At 39.2% G+C, this 15448-nt stretch overlaps 1 protein-coding gene across 1 annotated transcript in view; it reads right to left on the reverse strand.

The window, feature by feature from the left end:
* Positions 1-15448, reverse strand: part of RIMKLA (ribosomal modification protein rimK like family member A) — a 48530-nt gene that overhangs the window by 18585 nt on the left and 14497 nt on the right. The window contains exons 2-3 of the mRNA XM_077130429.1: positions 14808-15077; positions 2082-2168 (exon numbers count right to left, since the gene is read on the reverse strand). Of these exons, the coding sequence (XP_076986544.1) occupies positions 2082-2168; positions 14808-15077 (357 nt within the window). The remainder of the gene's footprint in view (positions 1-2081; positions 2169-14807; positions 15078-15448) is intronic.

The raw sequence follows: 15448 nt of genomic DNA on the forward strand, positions 1-15448 counted from the left end.
GGAAAGGTTCTGGAATTAGATAGTGGTGATATTACACAATATAGTGAAATATTAAAACCCAATGAATTGTACATATTAAAAAAGATGAACTTTATGTGAATCATATCTCAATTTTAAAAACTTTTAAAAATACTATGTATATATTTTTTTTTATTGTTTTCCTTTTCTAGAACGTAAGTTCTTTGAGGAGAGGAATTTTTATTTTGCTCCCTTCTGTATTTCCAGAGCCTAGAATAGTGTCTGATCTTCTGCAGGCACTCAATAAATATTAGTTGAAAATCTGAATGAGTTTCAGCAGTGTAGCATATCTGAATAGCATCAAGAGCTCCACCTGGTCACCAAACTAATTTTTCTTACTCCTCAAGAGGAGCCCTCCACTCTCATGGATTGCTTTGCTTATGCCTGCCTCTGTATGTTTGCTCTACTGATATCTTCAAGTTTAAATCCAACACTTATTTCCTCCAATTCAATGTAAGCCTCATGGCAGTGTGGACCCCTCCTACCTTTAGCTCAGACAGGCCCATGGACATACCTATGGCAGCCCTCATCACACTTAAATGCAACTGTTTCTACTCTCTCTATACATTTGAGCTCCTTAAGAGCAGTGCTTGTATCTAAATCATTTCTGCTTCATAGTCCCTAAACTATAGACTGTTAAGAGTTACCTCCCCACACTCCAGCTGCCCTAAGCTCTTAAATATGCCACCTGAATATCATTATGCTCATATACTGCGGAGGACCACTTTCCATTGTCTATGTCCTATTTGATGAGTCTCTACCAGGAACTGAGCAGGATACTGGCCTTAAAGAGACAGAGATGCATAAGACCTGATCCCTACCTTTGAGCAGCCAACAGGGAGCAAGGGGAACAGGCCCATAAACATGTAACTTTAATGTAATGTAATATTATGCTGGAAACATGTACAAAGTCCTATGGAAACAGAAGGGAAAGAGCAATTCATTTTGTCTGTAGGAGAGGAAGGGAGGTCAGGGGTGGTGTGGTAGTTAGATTCAGTTGTCAACTTGGCCAGGTGAAGGTGCCTAGTTCTGTTGCTGTAGACATGAGCCAATGGTACATGAACCTCATCTGTTGCTGATTTATATCTGCAGTCAGCTAGGAGGTGTGCCTGCTGTAATGAAGGACGCTTGACTTAACTGGCTGGTGCTTAAATGAGAGACCACAATTTAGCACAGCCCAAGCAGCTCAGCATATCTCATCTTGGCACTCGCAGCTCAGCCCAGGCCTTTGGAGGTACAGAAAGAAATCACCCCAGGGAAAGTTGTTGGAACCCAGGGGCCTGGAGAGAAGACCAGCAGAGACCATCCTGTGCCTTCCACGTAAGAAAGAACCTCAGTGGAAAGTTAGCTGCCTTTCCTCTGAAGAACTAACAAAATAAATCCCCTTTTATTAAAAGCCAATCCATCTCTGGTATGTTGCATTCCAGCAGCTAGCAAACTAGAACAGGTGGCAACAGAAAAGAAATGACATCTGAGCTTGCCTTCCAGGATGGGCAAAAGTTCACTAGGTGGGGAGAGGAAGATGGCATCCCAAGGGAAGAGGAGAGAGCAAAGGTTTAGAGAGGAAAAGACCTGTCTGTTTGTGAATGAGAAGTTGTCCACAATGCTGTATTATGGAGAGTTCATGTGGGTACCATGACCAGAGAAGGCTGCAAAGGAAGGGTGGAGATGTTTATGCAGGGCCTTCAGAGCCATAATGAGGATTATGGACTTTGTCTAACAGGCAACATAGAGTCTAGGGAGGGATTTTCATCAATAGAGTGACAAGAACAATTCCATGTCTTAGAAAAAATACTCCAAAAAAACAATAGAGGATGCAGTGGCAGTGAGGTTAGGGAAACCTGAGTCAAGAATCAGGACAGAAAGCTGCTGTGATAGTCCCAAGAAGAGATTATAAGGGTCTGATGAATGCAAGGACAGTGGGGACAGAAAGAAGGGGACGGTGGTGAGATCTTTCTGTTTTCCAAGCAATGCTTTTGCTGTCTGTTAAGTGTCTTGCCTGGTCAGAGCTGAAACCCTTATGGACTTTTTAACCCAGGAGGCCCAGGAGAAGCAAGACTCACCCCGGTGTCCTCGTGTGCTCTTCACCACAACTGGGTAGCCCAGGGGCTCAGCTTCATCAATCATTTTTGAAAAATCTTCATGCCCACCTGCCGAGAAAAAGTGAGTCAGTGAAACTTAAGCTGATGGTCAGAGAGCAGGCAGCCCAGCACTGTCCTCTTTGTGGGAATTTTTGTGAGGCCTCATGTTTCCCTGATTAAAGCAATTTTAGATCTGTTCAATCTAAAAGACATTTTATGCACTTGGAATGTAAAAGGTGGGAGCAAAGAGATCAGGGAAACCGATGTTTCTCAAGTACTTGTAGGTGGTAAGGGCCTCACATGCCCTAGTTCATGTAATCCTCATAACAACCCTATAGGTAGATATTTTTCCCTTTCTAATGACCTGCATAGACAAAATTCTAAGATGGCCCCAAGTTCCCCACCCCACAGAGTGCACACACTGCATAATCCCCTGCCCTTGACCATGGGAGGCACTAGTGAATATATGATATCAGCCACATGATTAGGTTATTATTATTTTTTAATTGAGGTATCTTCACACACCATACAATCCATGCAAATTATACAATCAATGGCTCACAATATCATCACATAGTTGATTCATCACCATGATCATTTTTAGAATACCTCCATCACTCTAGAAAAATAAGTAAAAAGAAAAAAAAACATACATCCCATACCACTTAACCCTCCCTCTCATTGACCACTAGCATTTCAATCTACTCAATTTTTTTTTTTTACCCCTTATCCTTCCCCCCTATAATTTATTTATTTTTGTCCTTATTTTTGACTCATCTGTCCATACCCTGGATAAAGCAAGCATCAGCCACAAGGTTTTCACAATCACACAGTCATATTGTAAAAGTTACATAATTATATAATTGTCTTAAAAAATCAAGGTGACTAGAATGCAGTTCAACAACTTCAGGTACTTCCTTCTGGCCACTCCATAACACCATAAACTAAAAAGGGATAACTATATTGTGTATAAGAATAATCTCCAGGATAACCTCTCAAGTCTGTGTGAAATCTCTCAGCCACTGAAACTTTATTTTGTCTCATTTCTCTCTTCCCCCTTTTGGTCAAGAAGGCTTTCTCAAGCCCACGATACTGGGAGATTTACACCCCTGGGAGTCACGTAGAGGGGGAGGACAGGGAGTTCATCTGCTGAGTTGGCTTAGAGAGAGGCCACATCTGAGCAACAAGAGGTTCTCTGGGGATGACTCTTATGCATAATTATAAGTAGGCTTAGCTTCTCTTTTGCAGGAATAAGTTTCATAAGATTGAACCCCAAGATAGAGGGCTCAATCTATTAAATTGGTTGTCCCCAGTGCTTGTGAGAATATCAGGAATTCCCCAGGTAGGGAAGTTTAATATTTCCTCCTTTCTCCCCAATCTCCCAAGGGGACTTTGCAAATACTTCTTTTATTCTCTGACCAAATTAATCTGGGATATATTGGGGCACATTCATCAGGACAAACCCACATTCTCTCACTCCCTATCCAAGATTCCATGTAATTATGATGTTTGAATAAACTGACCATACAAGTCAAATTAGATAGTGCACTAGCAAAAATATAAATTTTGCACCAAATAAACATCTCTTCCTTTGGTCTCACATAGAAGTTGAAGTTTTAAAATATAGACAATATCATCCTTTACCCTGTATTCTGGTTTACTTTAGTTCTATCCAGATCAACTACATTTATATCTTTAGTGAAAGTCGAATCAGTTAGTAACAGTTGCTGTATGGGGTAATGCTGATTTTCATAGCTTCAGAACTTTAAATCTGAGTCTCTGGTATCACACAAATACCCGAAGTTCAGACACTGAACAGCTCAACATCTCAGAATTTAGAGGTAACAGTTACATCTCTGGAATAGATGTGACTACTGCAAGAGCTTACAATCTAGGAAGCATTACAACAGGCCCCAACCTGATAACTCATGCTGACGACTTCAATTCTTTGCGTTTGTATATTACAGTTAGTCCATATTAGTGAGGTGTGATATTTGTCTTTTTCTTTCTGACATTTCATTCAATATATTGTCCTCCGTATTCATTCACCTAGTTGCATGCCTCAAAACTTCATTCCTTCAGTAGTCCATTTTATGTATACACCGCAGTTCCCCTTTCCATCCCTCAGACGATTTACCTTAGGCCGCCTCCACCCATTGCAAATCACAAACACTGAGGTCATAGACACTAGTGTGCAAATGTCCATTTGTGTCCCCACACTCAGTTCCTCCAGGTATATACCTAGCAACAGTGTTGCAGGATCATATGGCAACTCCACCCCTAGCCTCCTGTAGAACCACCACACTGCCCCCCAAAAGGGCTGCACCTCTCAGCTTCCCTACCAACAATGAATAGGTACATCTCTTTCTCTACATTTTCTCCAGCACTCGTTTCTTTCTGTGCATTTCTAAAGTTTTATTCATACGTCATGCAATCCACCACAATCAATATGAGGACATTACCTTTTGTTCTGCAAAGAATCCCATACCCCTCCCTCATATCCCCCACTTATTGACAATCAGTTTTGGCATACTGCCTTAATGATATTTAATGGAAGCATATTACAACATAACTTTTAACTATAAACCCTAGTTTACATTGATTGTATTTCTTCCTGTATACCATCCCCTTTTCAGCACTTTGCAATGCTGACATTCATTTGTTCTCCCTCACGCAAAAATATACTTATATTTATACATTTAATCACTATCATTGTCCACTGTAGACATTGCTAAGTTATACTGTCTCATTCTTTATCTTCAATTTTTCCTTCTGACGTTATACATATGTCAACGTCAGCCCTTCTCCCTCAATCATATTCACACTCAGCTTCATTCAGTGTACTTATATTATTGTAGTACCATCAGATAGTATTGCGCTATCCATTTCTGGATCTTTACAATCAGTCCTGTTAAGCATTCTGTACTCCTTAGCACCAAATCCTTCAATCTCTACCCTTTTTCTATCTCTGATAACCTGTGTTCTTAACTTTTACTCTCAAAGTTCACTCATTAATGTTAGCTCATTTAGTGAGACCATAGAGTATTTGTCCTTTTGTTTCTGGCTAATTTCACTCAATGTCCACAAGTTCATCCACATTGTTATATGTTTCATGACTTTATTCTGTCTTACAGCTGCATAATATTCCATTGTATGTATATACCACAGCTTGTTTAGCCACTTGTCTGTTGATGAATATTTGAGCTGTTTGCATCTCTTAGTAATCATGAATAATGAAACTATAAACATTGGTGTGCAAATGTCTGTTTGTGTCCTTACCTTCAGTTCCTCTGAATATATACCTAGTAATGGGATTGCTGGATGATATGGCAATTCAATACCTAGTCTCCTGAGGAACTACCAAACTGCTTTCCAGAGCAGCTGCACCATTCTACAATGCTCCCAACAGTGGATAAGCGTGCCTCTTTCTCCATATCCTCTCCAGCACTTGTTTTCTGTTTTATTGATAATGACCATTCTAGTGGGTGTCAGATGATAGCTCATTGTGGTTTTGATTTGCAGTTCCCTATTAGCCAGTGAAGTTAAGCATCTTTTCATATACTTTTTAGGCATCTGTATTTCCTCTTCTAAAAAGTGTCTGTTCACATCTTTTGCCCATTTTTAAATTAGTTTGTTTGTCTTTTTGTTGTTGAGTTGTAGAATCTCTTTATATATTCTGGATATTAAACCTTTATCTGATATGTAGTTTCCAAATACTGTTTTCCATTGTGTAGGCTGCTTTTCGACTTTCCTAACAAAATTCTTTGATGCACAAAAGTGTTTAAATTTAAGGAGCTCTCATTTTCTATTTCTTTTTTCACTGCTCACACTTTGGATGTAAGGTCTGGGAAACCACCTATCACAAGATTTATAAGATATTTCCCTACATTTTTTTCTGAAAGTTTTATTGTCTTAACTCTAATGTTTAGGTCTTTGAGCCATTTTGAGTTAATTTTTGTATTGGGTGTGAGATATATTTTCCTTCTTTTGCATATGGATATCCAGTTCTCCAAACACTACTTATTGAAGAAGCTGCTCAGTCCCAGGTGGGCTGGCTTGACTGCCTTATTAATCATCAATTGTCCACAGATGAGAGTGTCTGTGTCTGAACACTCAAATCGATCCCATTGGTCAGTATATCTATCTTTATGCCAGTACCATGCTGCTTTGACCACTGTAGCTTTGTAATACACCTTAAAGTCAGATAGCGTGAGACCTCCAACTTAATTTTTCTTTCTCAGGATACTTTTAGCTATTCGGAGCACCCTGCCCTTCTGGATAAATTTGGTTATTGGTTTTTCTATTTCTGAAAAGTAAGTTTTTGGGATTTTAATTGGTATTGCACTGAATCTGTAAATCAATTTAGGTAGAACTGACATCTTAACTATATTTAGTCTTCCAATCCATGAACACGGTATGCCCTTCCATCTATTTAGGTCTTCTGTGATTTCTTTTAACAATTTTAAAGCATATTACAAAGTTACAGTGGTCAAAACAGCATGATACCATTGGTCTATATATCTATCTTTATGTCACTATCATGCTGTTTTGACCACTATAACTTTGTAATATGCTTTAAAATCAGGTAGTGTGAAACCTCCCCCTTTATTTTTCATTCTCAAGATATATTTTAGCTATTTCAGCACCCTGACCTACCAAATGAATTTGATTATTGGTTTTTCTATTTGTGCAAAATAAGTTGCTGGGATTTTCATTGGTATGGCATTGAATCTATAAATCAGTTTGAGTAGAATTGAATCTTAACTATAGTTAGTCTTACAATCCATGAACATGGTATGCCCTTCCATTTATTGAGGTCTTCCAAATCTTCCATGATTTCTTTTAGCAATTTCTTATCATTTTTTGTGTATAGGTATTTTGTGTCTTCAGTTAAACTTATTCCTAAATATTTGATTATTTTGGTTGTTTTTGTAAATGGAATTTGTCTCTTGATTTCCTCCTCAGTTTGATCATTATTAGTGTATAGAAATACTACTGATTTTTGGATGTTGATCTTGTACCCTGCTACTTTGCTGTACTCATTTATTAGCTCTAGTAGCTTTGCTGTAGATTTTTCAGGATTTTTGACATATAGTATCATGTAATCTGCAAACAGTGAGAGTTTTACTTCTTCCTTTCCAATTTGGGTGCGTTTTATTTATTTTTCTTATCTAATTGCTCTGGCTAGAACTTTCAGCACAATGTTGAAAAACAATGGTGACAGTGGGTATCTTTGTGCTGTTCCTGATCTCAGAGGGAAAGCTTTCAGTCTTTCCCCCATTGAGGGTGAGGTTTTTCATATATTTCCTTTATCATGTTGAGGTAGTCCTCTTCTATCCCTCTGATAGTTAGATTCAGTTGTCAACTTGGCCAGGTGAAGGCAACTAGTTCTGTTGCTGTGGACATAAGTGGATGGTATGTGAACCTCATCTGTTGCTGATTACATCTGCAGTCGGCTAGGAGGTGTGCCTGCTGCAATGAAAGCTGTTTGACTTAATTGGCTGGTGCTTAAATTAGAGAGCTCAACCTAGCACAGCCCAAGCAGCTCAGCATACCTCATCTCAGTACTTGCAGCTCAGCCCAGGCCTTTGGAGATGCAGAAAGAAATCACCCCAGGGAAAGTGGTTGGAACCCAGAGGCCTGGAGAGAATGCCAGCAGAGACCATCCTGTGCCTTCCCACGTAAGAAAGAACCTCAGTGGAAAGTTAGCTGCCTTTCCTCTGAAGAACTAACAAAATAAATCCCCTTTTATTAAAAGTCAATCCATCTCTGGTGTGTTGCATTCTGGCAGCTAGCAAACTAGAACAATCCCTATTCTTGGAGGTGTTTTCATCAAGAAAGGATGTTGAGTTTTGTCAAACGCCTTTTCTGTACCAATCGAGAAGATCTTGTGATTTTCCACTTTGATTTATTGATGTGGTATGTTATGTTAATTAATTTTCTTGTGTTGAACCAGCCCTGTATACCTGGAATAAATCCCACTTGGTCATGGTGTATAATTCTTTTAGTGTGTAGCTGGATTCGATTTGCAAGCATTTTGTTGAGTTTTACATCTATATTCCTATCAAAGAAATTGATGTGTAATTTTCTTTTCTTACAGTATCTTTGTCTGACTTTGGTATAAGAGTGATGCTGGCTTCATAGAATGAGTTAACTAGTCTTCCCTCCTCTTCAATTTTTTTGAAGAGTTTGAGCAGGATTGGTGCTAATTCTTTCTTGAATGCTTGATAGAAATCATATGTGAAGCCATTTGGTCCTAGACTTTTCTTCTTTGGGAGTTTCTTGAAGACTGATTCAATCGCTTTACCTGTGATTGGTTTGTTAAGGTCATCTCTTTTCAAGTCAATGTTGGCTGTTCATATCTATCATGGTCAAGTTCATGTGTCAACTTGGCCAGGTGGTGATGCCCAGTCATCTGATTGGGAAGCACTGGCCTGCCTGTTGCTATGAAGACATTTCATGGACTTAAATCATGATTATGTCAGCTGCAACTACATTTGATTATGTTTGTAATCAGTTAAGGGGGGTGTCTTCTGCAATGAGTGACACTTAATCTAGTCACCAGTAGGCTTTTGCGGAGGACTCAGAAGAGACAGTCCTTCTTTCCTGCTTCAGCCAATGAGTCTCTTCTGTGGAATTCATCCAGACCCATCATTGGAGTTGTCAGCTTCACAGTCTGCCCTAAGGATTTTGGACTCTTCCATTCCCAGTCAGCCTCTCCTGAAAGTTCATTGAGGAACTTCATTGGAGTTACCAGCTTGCATCCTGCCATACAGACCTTGGACCCTTACATTCCCCTGGTTGCCCAGCCAGCTTCATTGGAGTTCCTAGCTTGTAGCCTGCCCTACAGAGCTTGGACTCCACGTTCCCACAGTTATTTGAGACACTTATATAAATTTTGTATCTATGGATATCTCCTGCTGATTCTGATTCTTTAGAGAACCCTAGCTAATACAATATCTTTCTAGGAAGTTTTCAATTTCATTTACGTTGTCATTAGCATAAAGTTGTTCATGGTATCATCTCATTACCTCCTTTATTTCTGCTGGGTCAGTAGTTAAGTCTTCTCTTCCATTTCTGATTTTATTTATTTGCATCCTCTCCTTTTTTGTCATTCTAATTAAGGGTCTACTGATTTTATTGATTTTCTCAAAAAATCAACTTCTGGTTTTGTTGATATTCATGATTGTTTTCATATTCTCAATTCTTTATTTCTGCTCTAATCTTTGTTATTTCTTTCCTTCTGTTTGTTTTGGGGTTAGTTTGCTATTTGTTCTCTAGTTCTTCCAGGTGACAGTCAATTCCTTGATTTTTGCTCTTTCTTCTTTTTTAAAAAGGCATTTGGGGCAATAAATTTCCCTCTCAGCACCACTTTTGCTGCATCCTGTAAGTTTTGTTATGTTGTGTTTTCATTTTCATTCGCCTCGAGATATTTACTGATTTCTCTTATAATTTCTTCCTTGACCCTCTGGTTGTTTAAGAGTGTGTTAGTTAGCTTCCATATATTTGTGAATTTCCCAGTCCTCTACTTGTTATTGATTTCCAACTTCATTCCATTATGACCTGATAAAGTATTTTTGTATAATTGCAATCTTTTTAAATGGGGGAGACTTGCTTTATGACCCAGCATATGGTCTATCCTTGAAAATGATCCATGGGCACTTGAGAAAAATGTGTATCCATGGGCACTTGAGAAAAATGTGTATACTGCTGTTGTGGGTGTAATGTTTTATAAATGTCTGTTAAGTCTAGTTCATTTATCATATTATTCAAAATCTCTGAATCATAGTATTTTAATATAATTATTCAAAAATTGTGAATTATACTTTTCAAAATCTTTGGATCATATTATTCAAAAGCCTAACAGAGGGTCGATCTAGATGTTCTATCCATTGATGAGAGCAGTGTACTGAACTCTCCAACTATTACTGTAGAGGTGTCTACTTCTCCCTTCAGTGTAGTCAGTATTTGCCTTACTGAGGCACTCTGGCTCAGTTTATGATTGTTATGTTTTCTTGATGAATTGCTCCTTTTATAAATAAATAGTGTACTTTGTCTCTTTTAATTGTTTTACATTTGAAGTTTAAATTATTGGATATTAATATAGCTACTTTCTGTCTTTTTGGTTGTTGTTTGTGTGAAATATCTTTTTCTAACCTTTCATTTTTCAATCAATTTTTATCCTTGGGTCTAAAGTGAGTCTCTTGTAGACAGCATATAGATGGGTCCTGTTTTTTTATTCATTCTGACAATCTATGTCTTTGGATTGGGGAGTTTAATTCATTAACATGCAATATTATTACTGTAAAGGAAGTACTAAGCATTTGGTCTTTTGGATTTTATATGTCATATCTTTTTTTTCTCTCTCTTTTTTTTTACCTTTACTGATAGTCTTCATCTCCACACTCTTCTCCAGACCTCTCTCTCCTGTCTTTTCCCATCTGCCTGTACTGCTCCCTTTAGCATTTCATGTAAAGCTATTCTTAGTTACAAACTCTCTTAGTGACCATCTGAACATATTTTAAACACCCTCTCATTTTTTAAGGAGTTTTTCTGGGTATAGAATTATTGGTTGGCAGTTTTTCTCTTTCAAAATCTTAAATATACCATATCCCTGCCTTCTTGCCACCATAGTTTCTGCTGAGAAATCTGCACATAGTCTTATTGCACTTCCCTTGTTTGTGATGGATTGCTTTTCTCTTGCTGTTTTCAGAATTCTCTCTTTGTCCCTGACATTTGATAAGTAAGTGTTTTGGAGTAGGTCTATTTGGATCTATTCTGTTTGGGGTTTACTGCACTTCTTGGATCTGTAGTTTTATGTCTTTCATAAGAGTTAGGAAATTTTCAGTGATAATTTCCTCTATTAGTCTTTCTGCCTTTTTCCCCTTCTCTTCTCCTTCTGGGACACCCATAATACATATATTTGTGTACTTCATGTTGTTATTCAACATGAGATTCTGCTCATATTTTTTCCATTCTTTTCCCCATCTGTTCTTTTGTATGTAGGATTTCAGATGTCCTGTCCTCTAGTTCACTAATCCTCTCTTCTGCCTCTTCAAATCTGCTGTTGCATGACTATTTTTTTCATCTCTTCTACTATATCTTTCATTCCCTTAAGTTCTATAATTTGTTTTTTCAAACTTTCAAGTTCTTCTTTATGGTCACCCAATGTCTTCTTCATAGCCTTCATCTCTTTTGCCATATCTTCCCTTAACTCACTGATTTTATTTTTGATGTGATTTTGCATGTCTGTCTGAACATCCTTAATTAGTTGTTTCAACTCTTATATCTCATATGAAATGTTGGTTAGTTCTTTTGACTGGGCCATATATTCTATTTTCTTAGTATGACTCATTATTTTTTTGCTGGTATCTAGGCAGTTTATTCTGCAGGTCATTTTCACTCTTTTACCTAGGGTTTTCTTGTTGGTTGGCTTTGTTCTTTATCTGTTCTTTGGTATTCAGTTCAAATTATTTTAGACCTCTAGCATAGCTTGTTTAACTGATCAGAATTTTTTAGCTCTTATTTTTCTGATTCTTGCCCTGCCTATATGGAACCTTTTTTTCTGAGGAGGGTCTCCTCAGATATGATTGACCTCAGTCAGATTTTCCCAGACCAGACAGGCCCACATCTCAGGAGGAAAGAATAGCCAACATCAGAATTTCCCTGAGGATGAGACCCAGCAAGTTGTCAGACTTTCCTACAAAGGCTCTAGACTCTTGTGCTTTTCCTGTCCTGCCCAGCATGTGGCACTTGTCAGCCCACAGCTCCCACCAGCATAAAGTGAAGTGGTGCCTTTAGGTCTCAGAAGCCTCTCCCTGTCAGGGGTGTTGTTGAGACACAAGCTGAGGTGGAATCTGGCTTAGGCTTCTGTTTTTCAGCCCTTAGGGCCTGAATTCCCTGAAAGAGGGCAGACATGAGCTAGGCCTCGCCCCTTTTCCTGAGAAAGATATAACCTTTAGGGGATTATCCCCATTCACCTGACTAGTTACTCTGTCTCTCAGACATGACTTAATTCTGCCCTTGCCTGGAGCAGTGTGGAAGCCTAAGAGTGATTGCGGTTCTATATAATGAGCTGTTAAGATGTAAAAAAAAGAAGGAAAAGAAAAGCCTTTGCAGAGCCAGACCCCAGCTCCCTGGGTTTGTCAATCAAGAACTGGAGTAGGTACTTGGCTCTACATGCCTCTGTTTCTTGAGGCCCAGCTCTTTTTCAGTATTTTGTGTGTGGCCAACTCAAAAAGCCTTTTCTTTCTCTTTCAGCCCATCCCCTTTCTGCAGGGGTGAAAACTCCTGGTCCCTTTAGTGCTTACTCCAGTTTATTTGTGCTTAGGACCTGTGTTTAGCACTCCAAATTTGTTAATTCTGCAATTGGAACTTGGTTACACTACCTTCCTTGCTACTAGTAAAATCTATTTCCTTTCTCCTCAGGGAACCTGTTTGTGGTGTCCATGGGGGAGGGGTACCAGCTTCCACGGCTTGGGAGACTTACAGTTCTGGGTGGGATCTCAGCCATTCCACCCATTCCAGACTGGTGTACGCTGTGTGTCCAGTCACTATTGTTCCCCCAGCAGTTGTTCCATACAGTTCCTGGCTATTTACTAGCTGCCCTGGAGGACTAACTAAATTCCACACCTCACGACATTGCCATCTTGTCCTGCCTCCCCATGAGGAGGTTATGAATTAGTTTACTTTGAGTTGGTCAAAGGGTAGATTGTCTTGGGTAAGCCTGACTTAATCAAGTGACCCCTTTAAAAGGAGATGAAATGTCAGAGAAACTCTTCTGTTTGCCATAAAAAAAAAACAACTACAATGTTGTGGATGAGTGGGGACCCCAGCCCTACAACAAGGACCTAAATTCTGCCAACAAATGGTGAGCTTAAAAGTGGCCCCTATGCTCAGGTGAGACTGAGGCTTCAGATGAGATCACAGCCCCAGCCAACACCTTGATTTCAGTCTTGTTGGATCCTGAGCAGAGAACCCAGTTATGCCATGGCCAGACTTCTGACCTACAGAAACTGTGAGTTAACAAATAGCTGTAGTTTTAAGTCACTAAGTTTGTGGCAATTTGTTACACAGCAAACTAATATACAAAGAAAGTAAGCCTGGGGATTTGTCTCACCCAAAGGTGAGGTAGAACTCTAAAGCCTCACTAGCTCCAATGCACCCCTTCAAGCTTTAATTTTAAAAATATGAATAATAATGGGTATGAAAACCTTTCTGAATTGTTTTACAAAATTTTCTGGCATCCTAAACATATTAGGCAAAACATTTTCTTGATAATTTAGGGTCAACATTATGAATGCTAATGAAGACACTATAATGCCCTCAAGGCTTACAATTGTCTGTCATTTTATGGCACCAAACAAATGCACTTTTTTGGTTCTTGGACCTAGTTTTTATGGTTTGTCATCTCCCTTACAGTCAGGATGTCAATTAGTACTTCTCACTGCTTCCAGTATGGAGTGGGAGCCTCTCCTCCTACTTCTCTTCACTGTGGGCTTAGAAATGAAAAAACATGCCAGCGAGATGATTTTTCCAGCACATGATTAACTTACTTCCAGATGCAGGTTTGAAGGGCTCTATTATCCATTGAGTGAATAAGGTTTCATGCTTGTTGGTGTTCATGACATACATTTGGGTTGCTCAGAGGTTCTTTTGGTTTACTTCCTAGTTCTCAAAAATATATCAGATAGATACATTTTGCAGGTATGATGGTTTTCATTTTGTATTGCTGCTATAACAAATTACCACCCAACTTGATGGTTTAAAACAACCAAAGTTTATTATTATAGTTCTATCGGTTAGAAGTCTCATACAGCTCTCACTGGATTAAAATCAAGGTGTCAACCTTCTGGAGGCTCTAGGGGATAATCCATTTTCTTGCCCTTTCCAGCTCCCAAAGTCTGTCTGCAGTCCTTGGGTCATGGCCCTCCCCCTCCCTCCATCTTCAAAGCCAGCAGTTGCATATGAAGTCCTCACATCTCATCACTCTGGTCTTCTTTCAAAGTCACATCCCCCCTCACACACACATGCAAATTATTTCTGTCTTTTGTCCCCATCTCCTACTTTTAAGGTTCCTTGTTCTTTCACTACCTGGATAGTCCAGATAGGGAGATAGATAATCTCCTTATCTTAAGGTCAGATAACTAACAATCTTAATTCCATCTGCAACTTTAATTCTTTTTTACTATGTAACCTAACATATTCAAATTCCAGGGATTAGGACATGGGCAGCTTTGAGGTGGGGGGACTCCCCTGCCCTCCTTCCATTATCTGGACAACTTCATCTTAGTTTAGATGCTACCTCTTTTAGGAAGCCTTCCTTAATGGCTTCTAAACTATATTGTGTATTCTTGTACCACCGTGCCCTAACTCTTAACCACAGCACTTAATACACTGCATTGAAACTGCCTGTTGACTTACTGTCATCTGTATCTGATATACTTGGAGTGCCTCGAGGGCAAGGACTCTGTAGTGCTATAGCCCCAAGGCCTATTATGGTGGTCGGCACATAGTGTGCATCTGGTACACAGGTCAGTAAATTATACAGAGAAAGAAGCATGGGCATTTCAGATAGAAGAAATAGCCATAATAAAGATTTAGATACTTTGAGAAGATGTAAGAGATACTAGAAAGTTTCTGAGGAGAGAAAACATAGATGAAGGTGATTTGGAAAGAAAGTTCCCACCTTATTTCAAGGAGACTCACCATAGGAGAATGTGTCTGGCATGGGGACACCATGTCCAGCCAGCTCTTGGAATGTCCAGAATTTGTTGATACAGTTTAAAATGCTCTGTGGGCGGTTGACAAGGCGACAGCCCAATTTCTCCAGGTGTCGTAAGACAGTGATGTCACTGTCTGATTGCACTGAGGGTGTGGGCACCCGCACAAGCACCACATCTGGGAAAGTAGTAAGTGCCTTCTGGTTCAGCTGTAGGCCTGCAATTGAAGCAAAAAGTAAGCTCTGGTCTTGCCATACTTTAGTTCCACCAGAAGAACTGATTCCAAGACATTCCTCAAGACCAAACTAGCAGGAAGATAGCCTTGAAAATGGCCACCTGGATATCCTGTTGTAACAAGAAAACTCTACAGTCAATCCTATATTACAAACAAATGGATAGAGCATGATTATGAGGAAATACTTTGTGTTGAACAGGAAAAAAAAATGCAGCATTTCATGAATAATCCAAGTTAGACGAGTCTACAGGAGAAAATACAGGACAACAGTTTCTTTCAATACAATTCTAGTATTACCTTAAGGTAAAGGGTCTTAGGAGGCAAAGACTTAATGAAAAGGGAACAGTGTAGTGTATTTGAGGAATCACTCCAATCCTTTTATGACCAACAAA

Source organism: Tamandua tetradactyla, chromosome 2, assembly GCF_023851605.1.
Source record: "Tamandua tetradactyla isolate mTamTet1 chromosome 2, mTamTet1.pri, whole genome shotgun sequence".
In the NCBI taxonomy this organism is placed as follows: domain Eukaryota; kingdom Metazoa; phylum Chordata; class Mammalia; order Pilosa; family Myrmecophagidae; genus Tamandua; species Tamandua tetradactyla.